Source organism: Montipora capricornis, chromosome 7 (assembly GCF_036669925.1).
Source record: "Montipora capricornis isolate CH-2021 chromosome 7, ASM3666992v2, whole genome shotgun sequence".
NCBI lineage: Eukaryota > Metazoa > Cnidaria > Anthozoa > Scleractinia > Acroporidae > Montipora > Montipora capricornis.
In genome coordinates, this window is record NC_090889.1 from 11,432,366 (window position 1) to 11,453,490 (window position 21,125).

The window sequence follows — 21,125 nt, forward strand, 5'->3', positions numbered from 1 at the left end:
TCTTCGAGATTTAAACTCGTGATTAACTAAAGATTTCCCCTAAACACCCTAAAATAACGTGTCATAGCCCCTTTAAATGATATTAAAAGGAAAATTGTTATAGGGATCCATTTGTTCAGTTTTCGCTTATTTTCGTCTATTATTTGCTGTAATATTTCAAACTTTTGTGACGACAAATGCTTGATCCAATTTCTCCCTGTGGACCCTAAACCAGACACTTTTCATTGGTGCATTCAGCTCTTTTCCTGAAATGAATAAATGCGCGCTGTGGTGCACAAAAGTGTACTTCACTGAATGGGTCACCATAAAGTTCTTTTAACAGCGCAAGGTTGCATTTCGTTAGTGGCTCACGATCGATCGATATCATTGCTTTTCCCTACCGCCCATTGGAAGACTGCTATCAATTCCGTTTCACCGGGAGAGATCGTTATAATAGTGACCTAACTCGGTTCAGTTTTCAAAAATCCAAGTACAACTATACTGAGAATTTCTTCGATATTTCAAATACAAAAGCTAGATATGTGCATTTACCTTGACAGTTAACTCTTTGAAATCCTCTTAAACAGTCACACTGGTATCCATCGACATAACTGACGCATGATCCGTTGTTCACGCATGGCCCGCTGTGACAATGGTCTACCACTAAAATTAAAATGATTGTTCAAGTAGAGGCATTCGAAGACAAAAGTTACACTTTCATTGAATTGTGTATTAATTGAAAAAAATGTACGTTTCTGGTTGTTTTTGTTGTTGTTGTTGTTTTTTTCGTTTTCTTTTGGATGTTTTTGTTTTCATCTCTTGATGTGATTGATTCTTCAGTTTTTAGCCTGTTTCCCTTTGATTTTTTATGTGGTTTTCTATAAATTTCTCACCATATACATAGTAGTCATAGTAGGTTCAATTGTCTCTCATTTTGATTTCAACCAAAAGGAAACATTCGTTCGTCAGTGCATTATTGTTCTTTGTTATTGAAAGGAAAATGTTAATGAACGAAAAAAAGGATTAATAATTGCTTAGATTCGATCTGATTACGGTCATTTATCACATACTGGGCAAAGTTATTAAATGCTGATTGGCTGGGACAGAGGGAATTTTTTCTTAATCACGAGGGCACTTTTGGTAATAAAGAGGGCATGATTACCTGATCTTGATTGGTTAACAGATGCCTAGCCAGAGCAAGCGTGGGTACAAAAGAATATTTCTTCACGATTCTGACTCTGATTAAACGATTTTTTGTCCACATATCATTAAATACATTTTTAGTTCTATTTCTGTTGACAATAACGTCTTATTGAATTGAACTGTATCCAAATGAAAGCGTGCTTGTTGTGATTTCCAAGCTTAGAGTGCTCATTGAACCGATTGGTCAGTTAAGTTGATTATCATTTGTCGCGGCATTGAACGAGCTTCCCTCAAGAATGTTGCCCTCTATTTGATAGCTATGTAATCGCAATGTGCCCTCTTGCAATTAAGGATTAATTTCACTTGTATATTCATCCTTTTCTCCAAATTGCACTCGTCGCTTGGATTCGTGACTCGAGCAATTTAGTGAAAACTCCGAAAATACTGTTGAAATTAATCCTTAATTTTCCTCGGAGCCATTCGGCTAAATCATAATCCATATAGATGGACTGGTTATGAAACTCTAGAAAATTAAAAAACAGTAACATTGCGTTTCGTGTTAACTTGACCGTGACCATGCATAATCTTTTGTCTTCGGTTCACAACTGAGATTTGAATGAATTAATGGAAATTTTAGGTAGGCTGTCTTTTAGAAAAAGGGTGTTGTTTGTGCATGGTCGTGGCCAAAACAGTGAACAAAAGCATAAAGCATCTCCATATATTAACAATGATTACATATAATTTTCAGTGAAAAAAACCCCTTCCTTTCTACTGTTCCTTATGTAAGGGGTTACGATATATTGATGTAACGAGATTGACTGTGTTTGTCGAGTATGCGTGCGAGATTGAAAGTGACGAAGGCCTTACAGACCTTCACGATTCTGTCCCTGAAGTCCTTTGGGACACTCACAACTGAAGCTGCTTAGATTGCCGGAACATGTTCCGTTGTTTTGGCAGGGGGTACTGGAACATGGATCCAAGTCTAGACAAAAAATAACAATTACTACATAGTTCAAGTATGTTTACTTGAATAAAGATCGCATGTTTCGTCGAACGTCAAACTCGACTAGTTAGGTTCTTCTCGCTTTCCTGATTTTAAGGCCTTTTGCAATAAATGTACAATCCTGGATAGCCTAAACAGGTGGAATAAACGCGAAGATAATCATGATTTCTGGTTTTCTCGGCGTTTCCATATTTTCTTTCTGCCTTGGGAGATGACGCTTATTCAGTTTCGCTGCCAGAGACTATTGATTTTCGAAAGTGCAATTGGTTCATGCTTCTGAAGATTAAAAAGGAATTATCCTTACATCTGAGGACAAATGCCATTGTGTTCGTACTTTAGGTGACCTTGTGACACTAACATACCAAAAAGGTGAGTTTAAATCTACCTTGACAATTGTTCCCATGGAATCCCCCAAGACAATCACACTGGTATCCATGAACGGAATTGACACATGATCCGTTGTTCAAGCATGGTCCACTACAACAATGGTCTACCACTTAAGAAAAAAAGAAAGAGAGATTTTCCAATTAAATGCTCTTTTTTCGAAACATGAAATAAATCAAATAGCAAAAATGTTGATTCCACATCATGCTCATAAAAATATGAAAGAAACGGTCAGCCTTTATCGGTCTGTTTATATAGGAATGATTACAAGGCGCTAAGATCTGTAACCACTCGTTCAGAGCAAGCTCTTTGATTTATCAAATTTACAGATGACACATGCAGTGTTCATCCCTTTTTTGCGCATGCTCAGATAAAATAAGATGTCAAGGATTGAGCCTCCTAATCGTTTAAAGGGAAAGATGTATGGTACAGACCTTCACAGTTCTGTCCCGTAAATCCATTTGGACACTCGCAACTGTAGTTATTCAGATTTCCTGTACATGTCCCGTTATTCTTGCAGGGGTTGATGAAGCACACATCTAACTCTATTGAATAAGAAACAAGAGCTCATCAGGTTGAGTTCATCTACATCATCATTATTATCATTTATCGTCATCACCAACTCCGTTACTATTGTGATCGTCATCTTCATCAATGCTGCATGGTGTATGAGTCCGTGGTACAAGCCTCTTCACAGCTATATGAAAAACGTGGGTACTACAAATTTAACGCAAATCCATTCTCACACTCACAACTGTAGTTACTCAGATTTCCTGAGCAGGTGCCGTTATTCTGACAAATTGAACCGTTACCTAGTTAAAGATATGGATTTTCCGTTGACTGTTTATGAGCCAAGGTAAATTTGTATTCATTATTGTTGTGACTGTCATATTCATCAATGTTAGTGTATGGGTCTGTGGTAGAAATCTCTTCACAGCTAGCTCTCTGAAAAGAGTGAACAGTACAGACACAAACCTTCACAGTTCTGTCCCTTAAATCCATTCCCACACTCACAACTGTAGTTACTCAGATTCCTGGAGCATGTTCCGTTATTCTGGCATGGATTGCTGAGGCATGAGTCCAATTCTAAAAGACGAATGGAACCGTTACCTATTTAAAGATGTGGATTTTCCGTTGACTGTTTTTGAGCCAAGGTAAATTTGTATTCATTATTGTTGTGATTGTCATATTCATCAATGTTAGTGTATGGGTCTGTGGTAGAAATCTCTTTACAGCTGTCTGAAAAGAGTGAACAGTACAGACACAAACCTTCACAGTTCTCTCCCTTAAATCCATTCCCACACTCACAACTGTAGTTACTCAGATTCCTGGAGCATGTTCCGTTATTCTGGCATGGATTGCTGAAGCATGAGTCCAATTCTTAAAGACAAATGGAACCGTTACCTAGTTAAAGATGTGGATTTTTCGTTCACTGTTTTTGGGCCAAGGTAAATTTGTATTCATTATTGTTGTGATTGTCATATTCATCAATGCTAGTGTATGAGTCTGTGGTAGAAATCTCTTCACAGCTGTCTGAAAAGAGTGAACAGTACAAACACAAACCTTCACAGTTCTGTCCCTTAAATCCATTCGCACACTCACAGCTGTAGTTACTCAGATTCCTGGAGCATGTTCCGTTATTCTGGCATGGATTGCTGAAGCATGCGTCTAACTCTAAAAGACAAATGGAAACACTACCTCTTTTATGGCAAATTAAACGTTTTTGAGCAAACATTATTGGACAGGGCATGCGTTAGCACGAAGTGTTGAATTACCATTTATCTTCTTTTCTTCCTTCAGTTATATTTGCAATGGTACATTTCAATGATTTAGCCACACTAACTGGGGCGGATCCAGGAATTTAACACTACAGAAACTTTTTTTCAGATTAGTGGCAAAATAGAATGGCTCTCCATCAAAAAGCAAGTCAACCAGTTAAGTAATAATAGGCGATCCTGCAGGTGTGAGAATTTTATACTCAAACAAGTAGTAAAAAAAAATCGGTTATTCGGTTATTATTATTCTTATTCTTATTCTTATTCTTCTTCTTCTTCTTCTTCTTCTTCTTCTCCTTATTATTGTTATTATTATTATTATCATTATTATTATTATTATTATTATCATCATTAAGGCTAGTTAACAACTATTTATCGAACGCTAACCCTAACATTCTACCACTAGCGACTGAGGTGAATAGTTGTTTTAGTATAATTATACTAAAACGCTGGGCTAATATAGGACAAAAAAATGATTTTAATTAATTGAATTATTCCTGCAACCATTGCCAAATTTTTGGGCGCAAATCGCGCGTGAGTTGCGCGGAGGTGCGCAACTCAGAGTGCGCCTTCAACGTTATCCACTCCAGGTGATCTGGTGACGGAATTCGGAGGTCTGGGGAGAAAAATTTTAACGCTGTATCCCACAACCGCGCGCGGCCGGAGGTGTTATTTACAAACATCTTGGAGTATTTACATCGCCCAAACTCAACAGATAATTACGTGTATACCACAATTCCTGTTACTGAAATAACATTCAATTAGCCCTGACTAGATCTAACCTCGCTTCTGCCATGTTGAATTCGAAAATAAGCCAGCGCGCTTTTGTGGGATACGGCGTTAAAATTTTTCTCCACAGTCCTCCAAGTTACGTCACCAGATCACCTGGCTATTTTAGTACATTCTAAAAGGGTTGTTATTTGCCAGCCATTATGAAAAAGAACTATTCCGTTTGTTTCTGCAACCTTGCTCTTTCTTGGTTACCGTTACTTTAGCACCTAGTTAAAATTTCTTTTAGGCAGACATGTGGGCAACAAAAGTACCAACCTTCGCAGTTATGTCCGTGAAATCCAGAGGAACATTCACAATTGTAGTTACTTAGATTCCCAGAACATGTACCGTTGTTCAGGCATGGGTTACTGATGCATGGATCCAATTCTAGGAGAAAGTTAGAGTAAAAGTTACCCAGTGTACGCCATCATCCGCGTGATGAATTTGTGAGTCCTTTTTTTGCTTCAACGTCTGGATGAATGAATGGATGCTCCTTAAAAATGCTTCAGACCGAGTATAGCTACTGGCTCGTTTGCACACCATCATTACGTCACACTGAACAATTGAATAACCATGAAATGATAGGATTAGTTCCTGTTCCTTTGTTTGTTTTTAGCATTGTAAATTGATTACGTTATACAGTACTGTTCCGCCTTCTTTTTTTATGGAAAAGAATAAAGAGTGAACCCGTAACTGAACTAGTTACATTTTCCATGAAACGTAAGCCTTGACCATCCTTCTCTTATTTGTTTTTCCTTGGAGATTAATTGATGCACCGCATGATATTTAAATTGGCCCAGAGTTTCGAGATATTGATATGCAGCATACAGTGAATGATGTCACGAAGGTTCGCCTCAACTTCAACTTCACTTGCTTCCGGAAATGTCAGTAATGTGCCCCTTTTTACTCCTCAACTACTCACAAAATGTTAAAATATCCCTAACCCAAGAAGAGACTGACGCCGGGTTGACGGCGTTTAATTTTGAAGAGACACTTTGTAACTTGATTACCTCTTCAATTAAGTGGACATTGAACCAGTTTTTGCCGAATTTATGTATAAAAGGAGTGGGAAGTGCAAACCTTCACAGTCCTTTCGCTTAAATCCTTTTTCACACTCACAACTGTAGTCACTCATATTGTCGGTGCATTTGCCGTTGTTCTGGCAGGGATTGCTGAAGCATGCATCCAATTCTACTAAACAAAGAACATAAGTTTATCTAGGTGATGTCATCATCATTGTTACTGATCGTTGTCATTATTAACTCAGCCTGCTATTATCGTCATCTTCATTTTCATACTTTTTAGTGTAAAAGTGAGCCTGCAGTGGTAACCTCTTCACAGCTGCATGTCTCAGGAAACTAAACCCAGCCACGGTCCAGTTCTGATCCTATGCAATCGTCAAAGACAATGTTTTGCACCATAAGGAACTCAAGGAGGGCAAATATGTGCTGCGCTTCCCTATCTGAAAACCAATGGCCGAAGGAAGAGAAAACCTAAGTAGAAAACTGTAAACAAATCTTACCTCGTTCACAGTTTCTTCCACTGAACGTTTCAAGGCAATGACATCAGTAGTCGTCAGTGTTGCTTTGGCAACTGCCATTGTTTAAACATGGACTGGAATAACAGTAGTTGGTCTATGGAGAAATTTGAACAAGAAACAACATAGCTACAGTTGACTGATTATCTGCAGTCTATATAGTTGTCGGCCGTGCACAATATATTTTGCACTGAAGGCTTAAGGTTTGAAGCTTAGTTTCCTAACAGAAAAATGAATAGCTCATTTCTGGTTTCAACTTTAGTTACAATATGTTTATCATTTGTCAAGCCACTGTTCTTCATCTAGCAGTTACTTTTGTTTGTCTCTTTGTCGTTTTGCTGGTGGTCCCTTTCGTTTAGTCTTGACTTCGTCTCCTCGCCGCAGAAATTTAATTAAGCCCATGTTGTTTGCTGACAGTCGAGACCAACAGTACTAGAAGAGAGTATCTTTCAAGGCTTTTTAAGCAATTTTTTGTGCCAAATATACAGGACAGGAGGAGACCTTTTTATTTCTAAAAGAAAGTTGAGAAATGAGATCATAGGTATTAAACCTGATTACCTTCACTGTTAAGTCCTTCATAAGGTCCCAAGCAATCACAGGTGTCACATATGGGTGACTTGTACAAGTTCCATTGTTTTGGCATGGATTTTGAAAACAATGATCCATCTCTGAAAATAACAAATGATAGCTTTAAAATCAACAAGTTAAAGGGATAGTGTCTCGCTATTCTAGTAAAAATTCAAAACACTTAAAGACGTCTTTGCATCAATGGTTGCAGGTCGCATTAGGGAGTTAACCACTGGTGTCAAATCAATATAGTCTTAGCGTGTGTTCGATTGACCGTATTCCGGAATAGGAATACTTGGAATAGAAGTTAGAAATCCTTCGCTTTTACGGAGATTCACATTAAAATTGTCAAACACCTGCTAAAGTGATTATAAACATATATTTATTATCCTTGTTGGTTCAAAACGACATACCATTTTAAATCATCACTCCACGTATTCTTATTCCGGAATAGGGTCAACAGATCGCACCCTTAAAGTATGGTCCCGGGGGAAACAGTTAGTTTTGTTTTTTCCGAAAGTCTTGACGTTTCCCGAGACGAAGTCCCGAGGGACCATACACTAAGTGCTTTGTTATATGTTTAGACTTTTCCTTCAACAATCGCAGCAAAACATCCGAAGCAGGCAACAACTGCGGAATTGTATACATTTGAATTTGATCAGGTGCACGTGACCAAGAATCAATCAGTCACAGTGCTCGTTTTGTTGAGTGAAAGTCTAGGTGTATAACAAGTTCTGTTGTTCAGTGTTCACTAAGTGATTCAAAACACCAGAGAGTTGACAAGCGTGTAGCGCCAACACCAGAGTTATATGTGTTTCTTTCAAGTATGATCACAACCAATGAGGACCAAGGAATAATGGTATAGTTTTTTTGACAGTGACCACTGAAGTACATTGAAGCTATTCTTTGTTGTTTGCAGCTAAGGATGGAAAGGGTGGAAATGGTTGACACTTGAAAAAACACCGTCCAGTATTTTCAAGTTTGGAGAAGTTGTCTTCAGAAAGTTGCCAAAAACTAAATGCATCTATTTGTAGCTTTTTTCGCCACAACTGTATTTTATACATTTTCAATTGATCGACTCAGTCAGTTGCCAGGAATGATGTACGTGTGAGCAAAAGTACAAATTTTGACTTTTTTTTCCAGTCTTCGGTACAAAGACCGCCATACTGGAGAGCAAGTTGCGTACTGAGACATCTAAAACGAAAAAATGTAAATTAAGTTGCTTTATTTTAGATGTCACAGTGCGCAATTTGCCCTCCTGTATGGTGGTTTTTGTACCATGTGATTGCCAGCTGCAAACTTAAGGGCCCATTTAGCATAAAAGTGCCCCTTTAAGCAAAGGTCAAGAAGATTTTTCTAGCAAACTTGGCCAGATAAACGTTGTTGTTTTTATCCAGTTGTGTGGCCGATCTAAAACACACAGTCAGTTACTGTTGAAAGAATATGGAACACCTCCTTAGCAGTTAAAGGTAGGAAAGATTGTATTTTAGTTAAAAACATTGCAGCCTGTAGGTTGAATTACGTTCAGAACTTACAAGGAATAATATACAATGAAGTTAAAAATACTATTAGATATTGAGGATAACTTAAGAAATTTTGTTGCGAAAAAAGATATTCATTGTTCCTTTTTTACATATAATGGTTTTCCATACACTGTAGGAAAAAAAACTGCTATTAATTGCGATTTTAACCATAAAAGAGTTCTTTACTCTGTCAGTGTTCAGTTTCTGGACTGAAAAGGTGCTCTTTCTTCTGAGGTTTATTTTGCATTGGTTGGGAGACGGGAGCAAATGATTTTAATGGTTTGGATCATTACACACTTCCTTGAAAATCTTTACTACAGTGTTCTCGCGGCGCTCATACAACGGTTGCAATTCCCGCCTTTCCAAGCGCCCCGTGGTATAAGCATCGCGGAAAATTATTCGTAAAGCGCGCTTCTGGCACCTTTCTATGTCTGAATGCAGATACTGCGGGAGACTCATGTTACACGGGACAAGCGTATTCAGTAACGGGTCTTATGCACGTTAGGTAAAAGAGCAGCAGTTCTTTTCTTTTCAAGCTAGAGCACTTTAGTTGGCTTAAAAAATACAGGCGAGAATTAATTAACCTCCTTGATAATATCAGATATTTATGTTATTTGCCAGCTGGGAGGTCCGTATAGCGAAAAACCGTGACCGAGGTCTTGAAAATGCTGCCCGAGGCTGCAGGCCGAGGTCCGCTTTTTCAATACCGAGGTCACAGTTGTTTGCTATACGGACCAACCCTTAGCAGGTAAATAACTTTTTTTTTTTTTCATGTCTCTCCCTTCCTCTCTGAAATCACTTTCTAAACTGTTGACTCGCATCGCGCTTAAGAGCGAATGTAGTATTAAAGTGACTTACAAACTGAACGTTTCTAAGAGATATATTTTTCTTTATTTGAATTCTATTTCCAAACCTCTTGTCTAATACAATAAAATGTATGTAAACGGATTCGGTGTCAAAAAAATGGAAATTAAAGGTCGAGGAAAAAACTCTCCGAGCGTTACCGTGCCCGTGGGCAAAGATAGGAAAATCCAGACCCCGTGAAGTACCAATCACCTCTCGGAAAATATGCGTGGGCCAAGAACTTTTGCGTTATCTACACACTCTAATTCCTTATCATTAATCAAAATGGGATCAAAGATCACATCTGGAAAGACTGAAACTAATACGCAGTTCGTTACATTTAGTTTCGTTTAACTGAAAATTGTAGGCAGCAACCTACCTAGCTAAGTCGTCCACGGTGTCCTGCAATTTTGACTCGTTCTTGTTAACTGCTTCGGCGATATGGTCGTATCATCGACATACTTGGTAAAGGTAAAGGTACACCTTAATTATTTGACGTCGGTAATTCATTTAACCTCAAGGGCGAGTGTATTCTCCCAGTAAGCCGACGGTGCGCTCATCTTACCTCCCTCTTTCCATCAGTGTTTCGTGTTAAGGGTAAATAAAGCTACTTTTTAGCTACACTAAAAGGAAAGAAGTCGAAACAAGGATGAGATCCGGGGATCGAGGAAAGAAAAATGAAGCACAGATCTAAAAACATCATCTAAATAAATCTCCTCGTTGTTTGAACGATTGCAATTGCAAAAATTGCGTTCACAACGGCGAGGATCATAGCTTCACTTGATTTCATATCCACAGTTCATATATAATCCATTTCATATATCATCTCATCGCTAATTCTTTTTTTGAAACTGATTAAAGCGGAATGTCAATCAAACCTTCACAATGTGATCCTCCAAATTGGCCTATGCAATCACACGTGCAGTTGTTCTGGAGGTTCGAGCAAGTCCCATTGTTTTTGCAGGGCTTATCAGCACAGTAATCCACACCTTAACTATGCAAAATGAAAATTTTTAATAATATCTCTTGTTAATCCTTTTATGAACACCCTTTTTGTTGGCCAAGTAATGGGGTGCGGAATCTGACTACAACTATTGCGTATTTATCAAATAGATTCCATGTTGCTGTACGTCTGTAGTAGAGCTGTGGTAAGAACATTATTGACACACTAGGCGATACTCTTGTGTTCTTACCACATTTTAACTTCATCTGTAATATATTACTGAACAGACGCACGGCGACATGGGATCCATTTGTTTTATATAATTAACCAATAAAAGTTCTTGATGATCACGTCAGCTATGCGTCTGTCCCCTTATGGATCATACGTGACGAGAACCAGTCAAAATGCTTGCGTTATTGAACTTATTATATAAACTACCGCATATCTGCCAATTCCCAGAAAGTAACAAAATGGTTTTAAAGGATCAATAAAAGAAAAATTGCAAATAAGTTTCTAGAAAGAAATATACTCAAAACGTACCTTTACAGTTCCTTCCCGTGAATCGAGGAAGACACTCGCAGACGTAACTTCCATTTACACTTTGATATGAGCCACCATTTGAACATGGATCGTTGGAGCAAGGGTCTGTTTATCCAATTAAAAAAAAAAAGGCAATCACACAACAGAAAACATAGGAGATCAGTTTAGTTCTTTATCAAGATTACTATTTTTATTTTTTGAAAATTTTGTGTGATCTTCTTGGCCATCATTACCAACGTTATCGTTGTCACCGCCGCTTCCACTGGCGTCATCGTCGCCGGAATGGTTCGGATCATCGTAGGTACCACCGCTTTCACCACTTCCGCTGTCTTCGTTCTCTCCACTTTCACCATTACCACTGTCAGGGTCACCACTTTCACCGCCTCCTTTCTTTACCACTGCCACTGCCACCGCCACTACCACTGCCACCGGATCCGGAGTGGTGGCCCTTTTTCTTTTTCATTGCTAAGGTAGAAACACAGAAACACGCATATACGTTGCATTCTTGAAAATGATTGACGTTGTAACAGGTTAAGATGCAGAAAATGTGTAGAGTGTTGTCACGTGACGTCAGGGTGGGCATGTTAGTTTTCCTAAAGAATACAATAGCTACGATGCGCTTTCTTAAACAGCTGGCTGCATCAGCCACAACTTGAAACGTTATCACTAAGGGACGAATTCTGTTTTTCCATATGACTCGTTGCTCACTAGTTTTTTTCCCTTTTCAATTGAAACATGCTTCAAAGAAAAGAAATGCGCTAAATGGAAGTTAATGGTCTTTGGTGCTATGAGCCATTTGCTTGTTTTTGTACACAGCGGCAAGAAATCAAGCATATTGCAAAAATTGTTGGAAATCGAAGCAAGTTGGATAATCGTGTGATGAAGCCGAACTGTTTGAAAACTGTACATGCATCCGTGCGCCATTTGTAAGACATCACTTCACATCACCGCTTACAACTTTATACAATGATATAATTAATTCTCCTCTTCATCCAATGTATCGCTGCTGGATCCTTCACCTAATATCTCTTGTTTAAGATTACCTATTAGTCTTTACGACCAATATATAGAAGGCCCCACTGAATACCAGATTCGATTACTTTCAGCCAATATCTGTGACTTGATGACCTTAAAAAGGAGAATATCAGCCTAGCCTTGTCGCTAGGATTTTTATGAAAAAGGAGCATATTTCTCTCTTTATAAAAATTCCTTTCAGTTAAAAACTTTTTTTTTCAACCCCGACGAAGCAGGGATTTAGAAAAAAAAGGGCAAGATTGAAACAGGTCAAACAATTGCTTTAGGGAAAGAAACTTTAGAGCGTCCGAAAAACTTGGGCTCGATATTATACTAGCGCAGACTTTCCTATTTTGCGTTAGCAACATTGAAACTACGGATAATCGGCTTGCTCAAAATATTATCGTTTTCAAGTGGATTTCTTGATTCTGGTTAATTTTGTGCATTATATTATCCATATTCTGTGGGGCAGAGTTTTCAGGATCAAAGTATACTGTTATTTTCTGCAATTGTTACGTCATGGGGGTCTCCAGCGAGTTAATCAAGACCAAAAGGGAAAGTGATTTTCTTTATTTCATTTATAGTTTGTCTTTTGTGTAGAGATTATTCACTCAGGATGTCCAAAATAACTATTATAAACAACAGTGAACGCTTAGTTTCTCAGGTCATTGTCTCATTTAGTGAAACATTTCTCAAAGTTGACGAGGATCTTTTGTTCCATAGAAGACTATCTGTTTGAAATTAAGGGAGCGTTTCGACAAATGAATCGGTGCGTTATTGTGATCAAAGAAATTCCTTTGTGACGGTTTATGGCCCCGAAATTCCAAAAACTTTATTATTATTATTATTATTATATATGTTTTTTGTTAGGTCTTTTCAATATTTTCCAGCACAAACGAATATCTGAGAAAATGATATTTCAAGCCACATAGCTTTGTTGCTCAGTTTCCGCTTTTAACAAACTAAAGTTTAAATATAGAACCTATTATTGTTCCTGCTGTAAGTTACGACAAGAAATCCTATTGAACTTTTTTTTTAATTTTTGTCTTTAATTCTTATCAGCTTGGCGCCAAAATCTTAAGCTCTTCGTATGTAATAATTGGTGAAAGTTGCACGTAGTGGTCTCCGCTGTAAAACTCTTTTTTTTCTCTCTCTCTCTCTTTACCGTACGAAATAAAAAATTGGTCATCATTTTCAATTGAAAAAATAAGGGACTAGGACACCCTTAATTGCTATTATCTTAGCACACGACGAATGCTGTTGGATAAGCTAACTCAATGGAGTCGTTTGGGCTAAAGTTACCCAGTTTTTTTAGAAAAGAAACCTTCTTCAATTGTGTTATATCTCTCAACTTAGTCTTACCTTCGCTGGTTTTCAAGACCATCAGCAGACAAAGACAAACAATGAGGTAAGCTCCTAGTTTCGAGTAGAAGAACATTTTTTTTTTGAGAAGGAAAAGTTATTTCTGCCCCAAGTTTCGGCTTCGAAAGATCGTTTGTTCTCAAACAGATCAATATCTCGAAATCATTGAGCACAGCAACATGTGATAGTTTTAGCCTAAATGCAATTGCGCAATAGCATTTATATGAATCAGCGATCACAATAAAAGTCAAAGGCTGGTTTGTCATTGGTGCTCGACATATTTGTATACGGCTTTCCATACCAACATAATGTACGATTCAGGAGATGAGACACCTAATGTACATAGTATTGTAGTACCGTACTTCCTTAATCTCGACTCTAGGGTTGAATTAAAACGACGCGTCGTTGTTTTAATTTTACCCCAGACTGAAGATCACCGTAGACATTTATCATGGCACAAATTATCAACAAGGAGTTGACTTGGTTCTATGGAAATCCAAACAGTAATGGACAGACCTAAACTGTGAGCCGAGATCAGTAGATATTACCAGAAATGAATACCACATGTCACGAAGTGTCCGTTTATCTTTGACTCCTACTTCACGCCGTCACTCCAACTTTACATCAGGATTCAACATAAAAAAACGATAATGACCCTTTGCGTTGCTTTTAACTGTAAGGTAGGTTTAAACTAAAAAGGGACACTTCGCGATGCCTGTCAAAATCGAGTTTCCACAAGCTGCAGTGTTATGCACCGATGAACTCGAAACTTCAATATCCCCCCCCCCCCCCCCCCGGGGCAAAGCCCTGGCATTTGAATTTTTGAAGATTGGATCGTTCAAATTTCCTCCCCCTCGGGCCAACATGGTGTTCAAATGCCCTACCCTATCGTCGGATTTGTCTGTCATACCCTACTAAAAAACAGTCGTAGTCGGCTGCTGTCGTCTTTAATAAAGACTTTAAAGACCTTTTTTGTAAGGCAATCGCTCACAAATGCTATATCTCTTCTTTTAAACTCTTCCATATCGTCCAAACACGTGTTTTAAAGCTGTTAGCGGCTTCGGCACCCGGAAAAAAAAAATGATTTGAAACCTGACACTTTCGGCTCAATTTTCCACACCCCACGCTGGCACAGGTCAATTTCCCCACTCCCCGGGCACAAAAGATAGTCAAATGCCCGCGGTTTGCCCGGGGATGGGGGATGCTGAAGTTTCGATTTGATCGGCGCATTATCTGTTTCTTCTAGAGATTGGCTGCAAACCATCTTTTCTCAGACATAAACTTGGGAAGAAGAGCAAGTGGATACTTCCCGACGCTTATTAAAATCGGCATATGTCTAGAACATATCAAAAACTGAGCGATTCTCTTGCTAAGAAAACTGTTTATAAATTCTTCAATGCATCCTGTGGCAAATGAACGAAATTAAAAATACCAGCCTTTGTACACGTAGCTGATTGCTTGTTCAAAGTATTGTTTTCTTGCTTTATTTATTTCTTAATTTATGTTAGTTTTATACAAAAATCTTGAGAGCTACACGAGGTTTCAAAATCTCAAAAAATTTCTTCTAACCCTGCATTTCAGTGCAGTGGGGACCACTTTTATTGAGTATTTACTCTCAATGGACTAAATGCAGAGTCTTCAGAAACTGACCTCTCTTACAAGTGATTGGGCACTTGAATTCAAAACTGAGGATTTTTGATATCATGTTTGCTTGCTATAGTTAGGAATAACGTCTTCCATAATTTTCCTGAAAAGGAATTTTGGCTTTACTCTAATTCGACAATTTAATACGGTTCATCAAACAATGGGTCCATGTCAGAAACATAACAGCAAATCAGGCGAAAATTTGCTTGGAGAATTGATAAGTGTTCCTCAATCATTTTTTTGCTCCCGGGTCATTGCGCGCCCATCGTAAAAGTTATAGGGTTTAATTTCTGCGTTAAAAAAGCTTGTGGTGAGAACATCGCCCTTTGCCACTGAGAGATATATGGAAACATCGCAGCATCTAATGAGTTCATAGCTTTCCGCTGAAATTGTACTAAGTTGTAACATTTTTGGTGGAGCAGACTATTCTCTTCGTGAACTTGAAAATGGAACAGCAATCCAGAACCTGAGCAACTTTGGCTTTGATTTACCGAGAACGTTGTGATTAAAAATTAAGTTCACTGATTAAGTTAACAATGTACTTATTTTTTCAGTTGTGAATTCAAGAAAGTTTGGTCATGAAAAGCCGAGCATCTAGCTGGATTTCGGGTCTAAAAAAGTTTGCAAGTACTTTAGACAATATCATGACAACTGGTCATCAGGCTATACTGTGGTGTGTATTTATTTAAACAGAGCTGACTTCCTTTGTATTAAAATTTAACAATATTAAAAAACCAACGCAACACAGAGTCCTTTTTCCCGTTAAAGCAACCTTTTGAAAGTAAGAAGTGTTTATTTTTCCATCCGAGAATTGAGGACCGTTTCATTATCAAAACAGCAGCTATTCTTTGGAGTACAGTGGAAAAATCAAGAGCAAGCGGAGAGCAGCTAATAAGGAATTTTCACAGATGAATGCACTCTGAATTTATTCATTTATTTCTGATTATTTATGGCTTTTCGTTGCTTATTTGCGTGAGCATGAAAAACAGACCGAGCTGCCAAAAGAGGCACTGTGCACTTTAAGAAATAACACTGAGCGATGATTGTTTGGCTCTGATGGAAGTTCAGTCAAAATGGAGCATGACACCAAACAAAGTCCTCCTGCAGTGATAATTGCCTTCACGTTGGTTTTGCTGAGTGGGCAATGGACAAACATCGGGGGTAATTATTGCTTTGGCTTTGTCATTGACACTCTTGCGTACGTCTTTGACACCTAATGATAATAGTAATATTGCATCGTGATCTAATCCTCATGGAATTGAACAGTACTACTGCTGGAATTCCAAGAAAAAGATACGTTTTCGGTGTGATCGAACTTCTTTCTTCGACGTCCACAACGTCATAACTGAATTACTGGCAATTCCAATAATTCAAATAAGGACAACTCGCAAGTTTCACTATATCAGGGTCCGACGTGATAAATGTTCAAGCCGCATAACAACATAGAATATTGAATAAGCTAGAGATTATAGTTGAGAACCATTTCTAATCGCGTCTTCCTTACTACTTCATTGGTTGTCAAGTTCCAAATCAACGAAGATTTCATTTTATTTCTAGATTTTTTGAAGGTCCATCACGGGATAACAATGCACCTAGTGTAGTACAAGCGGATGTTCATTCGTTCCGCTATTTTGTCAAGTTAACTATCGTTAACTATGGGCCTGTTTTAAGACTTAAGTGGTTGGCGGTGATCGACCTTGAATAAGAAGGAATAAAATGGCAAAGCATGTGGCATGGCTTGTTACAGTTGTTTACAATCAACAACTTTAACACTGAAGTCGATTTGGAGTCCGTACAATGCATCATGTCCCGTTGCACGAGAACGATCCTGAATTTTATACGCAACTGTGATTGATCTAAAGAGATGACAGAATATTTTTCTCGAATTATAGAATATTTGGAACCGCAGCTAAGTTTTTCCTAACTTACGTTTGCTGAGGTGGCTACAACCTGAGTTCCAATCGATGCCCCGAATTCGAAATCAGTTTTTAAGATGACAGGTTGACAAGTTCAAGTGGAGATTGTAAGAGATGCGATTTCGATGAAAGTATTGCTGTAAATGCATAACAATACCTTTCCTCCGCATTAGTAACGGTTTTCATTAATCGTAATAGGCATTCTAATATGTACTACGTGATCGTAAACGAGAACGCCAAAAAACAAGAATATCATTGGTAAAAAGAAGGAAACTGCATAATTGTGCTACTGCAGACATATTTTCGCCAGTATTTTTGCGGACGGTACTCTGCTCATCAACGTCGTGAAATCACCAAATTTGAGATTATGAAAAATGCGAATTTCTCATTTCTAAAATCTCGTTTACACTGGTCAGTTTTTGTTGACAAGTTTTCCTTGTCAAGGAAAAATTGCTCGTGTAAATAGAACAGTTATAATTGTCAAGGAGAACTTGCTTGTGTAAACGGAGTTGACCTATTTTCAGTTTAATTTATACATCTTATTCTGAAACCGCGCTAGTACCAATTTATTTTTAGGGGCTGGTCGTTTATTACCTGTGAGGGGGAGGGGGCGTTTTGCGAAAGCTTAGAAGATTTTCAAACCGGCCCCTCACTTCACCTTATTTATTTTAAACGACCCCCATAAATTGAACATATTGTGAAAGGGACCCACTCACCCCCCCCCCCCCCCCCCCCCCCCATCCGGATCAGTTTAGCTTGAGAGTGAGTCGAAGTTTACCATATGCTTAATATTTACAGTAGTGTTAAAAGATCGGTGTTTCATACTATTCGCGGCTGTTTATACCACAAACCATGACACGAACGATCATTTTGTATCATCGGAAGTACTACTGATTATTGATTTGCATGCTAAACGTTGTACTATTAATATGTATTTACTCTTACTTGACAAGTTGCATTCTGTGAGGCTTTGATCTGAACAGACTAAACAGATGAATCGCCATCGGCTCCAAAAATAGTGCAAAGCAATGTTCTGTTTGAATGTTTCAGTTCGCGTCTTTGTGGTACGCAACCACATCGATGCCGTTCGTCAAGTCTAAGGTGTCTAAGGTCGAAATACGTTCAACATTCACCAGTTGAAATAAGTTGCATTTCAGAGATTTATACAAAAGCTCTACATTTTAATAAGCATCGCACGTCCAATTTGCCCGCTTTCACCGTTATTTGGGGTCAGCAGTCTCCAATTAAGCGTAATACTAAACAACTTGACGTGTGATATCTACCTTTGTCCATCAAGGCGACTAGCACTTGAAACACCGCTTGTACAAGCATGGCAGGTCACGATCTCAAAAAGCACTGTTGGGGCTAGCAAGTAATAGCTTTGTACAGCAACAATGGAAAGAGGTGTAGAGAGGAGAAAATGCACCAGATGCTTGGCTAGTCTTTCGCTGTAGTTTCACTTTTTCGAACGATTAATATTATACCTTACATCGATTTCTTCGCCTATATAACAGGAAACCATTTCTTTATACCACTTGTCAGAAAATGACCCCCGGTGGTTTCTCTGGTGTCTTATGACACATAAAGTGAGAAATTTCGAGGCAAATGAAAGGTATAGACTATCTTACAGAGACAAACACATACCGTGGGTTCCATTCCCGCCAAGGGCAAAAACCAATTTTTCGGATGGGTGTGTCAAAAGGTAAAAATGCACTGTATGTGTTTGTCTCTGCATAAGCAGCCTAAGTTCGCCTTACTAGAGAGCGTGTAATAATTAATTACAAGTGGGAAGATGACCTTCGAGTGCAAGCGGTGTTGCGTTACAGGCAGCCGTTGAGAATTTAAACGCGTTATAAGACTTTGTATTGGAAATAAAATACCGTCGATTAAGAAGCCTAAAAAACGCTCAATTTAACATTCATTCAATAAAATGAATAAAACTGACTCACCTCTGGTGTATTCTTGTGCGTTTTGGTGCTTATTTTACCGTTTCGGGAATTCCGTGTTTTCACTGTTCTAAGACGAAGTCAAGGCTGCACACTAAGATTTCGACCATCGTCAGCTCATAGGTGGCTTGCGCCTCGAAAATCCATCCCAGCCGCGATTTTTTCACGCAAAGCTAAAGCCCCATCATTTGCAACCTCGGTGAATGTTTCGTCGTCAAAAATCCCCACGCACTTGGCTGGAAATGAGCACTTTCTGCTTCCGATTCCACGATAGCCCACCCCACAGCGGCTTCTCGAACAACTCCATTACCAGTGACGCTGTGGGGATGGGGTAAGTGTTGTACATGAAATGACTGTACCTCATCGGGTGGAGTTAATTTGACCTCGGACCCAAGCTCCGTGACCAATTTTGAAATCATCAGCTGTTATTTTCATCAGCTATCGTGGACTCGGAGGCAGAAAATGCTCATTTCCAGCCAAGTGCGTGGGGATTTTTGACGGCGAAACATTCACCGAGGTTCGCAAATGATGGGGCTTTAGATTTGCGTGAAAAAAGCGCGGCTGTGATGGATTTTCGAGGCGCAAACCGCCTCTGAGCTGACTACCGTCGAAATCTTAGTGTGCAGCCTTGACTTTGAACAGTGAAAACACGGAATTCCCGAAACGGTAAAATAAGCACCAAAACGCACAAGAATACAACAGAGGTGAGTCAGTTTTATTCATTTTATTGAATGAACGTTAAATTGAGCGTTTTTTAGGCTTCATAGTCGACGCTATTTTATTTCCCATACAAAGTCTTATAACGCATTTAAATTCTCAACGGCTGCCTGTAACGCAACACCGCTTGCACTCAAAGCTCATCTTCCCACTAGTAGCTCTCTGATGACGCGAACTCGGGCTGCCTATAGTCTCTGTAAGATAGTTAGGACACATTGCATTGTTAATGACGACTTAAGACTAAAAACTAAAGAGGGACAAATGCAAGGTAATCATCCGACGAGCTAAAGTATAGCAAAACCTTCTCTTATTACTCGAATTTTTTGGTTTTTTTTTCGAGTTTACCCAAACCTTTATCCATAAAGGCTTTGCTTCTTCATTAACCGGGCTTCAAGTTTACCATCTTCTCTATTACAACCACGAACTTGACACAATAATTGATAATTCTGTTCATTCCAGGATGCAGTGTTAAAGAGCTGGGTGTTAAACTGCCAAGCACCAATCGCATTCCAGATAAGTACATGACGTCATCCACACAGCTAAACAACAACTACCTAGCCTTCCGCGGTCGCATTGGTATTAAAAGGATAGGAGCATATGCTGATGCGTGGTGCGCTGCAGACAGTGATTCGAGTCCGTTTATTCAAGTGTATTTTGGTGGGTATACACCCTTTTAGTAAGTCTAATATATGCCGTTTTCCGCTAATGACGTCGAACTCTTGCTTTCAAATTTTATTTAGAAATGTACAATGGCCTAAAACTTTTCCGATTTCGTTTCTCGTTTAAAGCCTTTGTACATTTCTGAATAAATTTTAAAAGCATGAGTTTGACGTCATTAGCGGAAAACGGCGTATATTAGACTTATTAAAAGGGTTTATATCCTCCTTATTCTCCACCCCTACCAAATTCCCTTTTGTGCAGGTTTTGTTTTCCTGTTCCATGTCTCGTCTTACTCTTTGTCTTGCCTTACTCCTCGCTTTTGGGGAGCAGGCCTGGCGCAGTGGCCAAACTCGACGACAGATGTGGTTCAAGTTTGTTGGTTTTGTACTCTGCTCCTAGAGGTTTTTCTCCGGGTACTCCGGTTTCCCCTTCCCTCAAAAACCAATGTTTGACTTGATTTGACTTACTAATTTAGTTTATTCTGTATTTGGTGTCCCCAATTATTTCCCCAGCGCTAGAATACTTGACACTTGCTGCATCCAGCGGTTACTTCTCCATTTCCATTACACTACACCTCCTGGTGCTACTATCTCTTAACCTTCCAACCTTTATGATGTTGATGATTACTTGCCAACTAGTTACTGAAGTGGTGTAAACATTGAGCTATTGGAACTCGTGGTGCTCTCTTACCGATAACTTATTGCTATCATACTTTTACATATTCCAAATCTCATATTTCCTCACTGTCTCCATCTCTGTCTCTCTTCTTCTCCCTGCGCCTATCATTCGTTCTTCATTTTCCCTTCCTATGCGTCCTTTCGTCTCCTTTATCTTCTTTCAATTTTTCTGGATCCCCGC

General features: G+C 38.8%; 1 protein-coding gene across 1 annotated transcript; it reads right to left on the reverse strand.

The window, feature by feature from the left end:
- Nucleotides 1-1,985: 1,985 nt before the first annotated feature.
- Nucleotides 1,986-13,460, reverse strand: LOC138055615 (fibropellin-1-like). Its single transcript, XM_068901508.1, has 11 exons — nucleotides 13,385-13,460; nucleotides 11,242-11,430; nucleotides 11,009-11,113; nucleotides 6,136-6,246; nucleotides 5,332-5,442; nucleotides 4,073-4,183; nucleotides 3,779-3,889; nucleotides 3,485-3,595; nucleotides 2,944-3,054; nucleotides 2,511-2,621; nucleotides 1,986-2,104 (listed from the first exon to the last, which is right to left on the reverse strand). Exons 1-11 carry the CDS (start codon nucleotides 13,458-13,460, stop codon nucleotides 1,986-1,988), a joined length of 1,266 nt encoding a protein of 421 aa, XP_068757609.1.
- Between the last annotated feature and the right edge of the window lie 7,665 nt (nucleotides 13,461-21,125).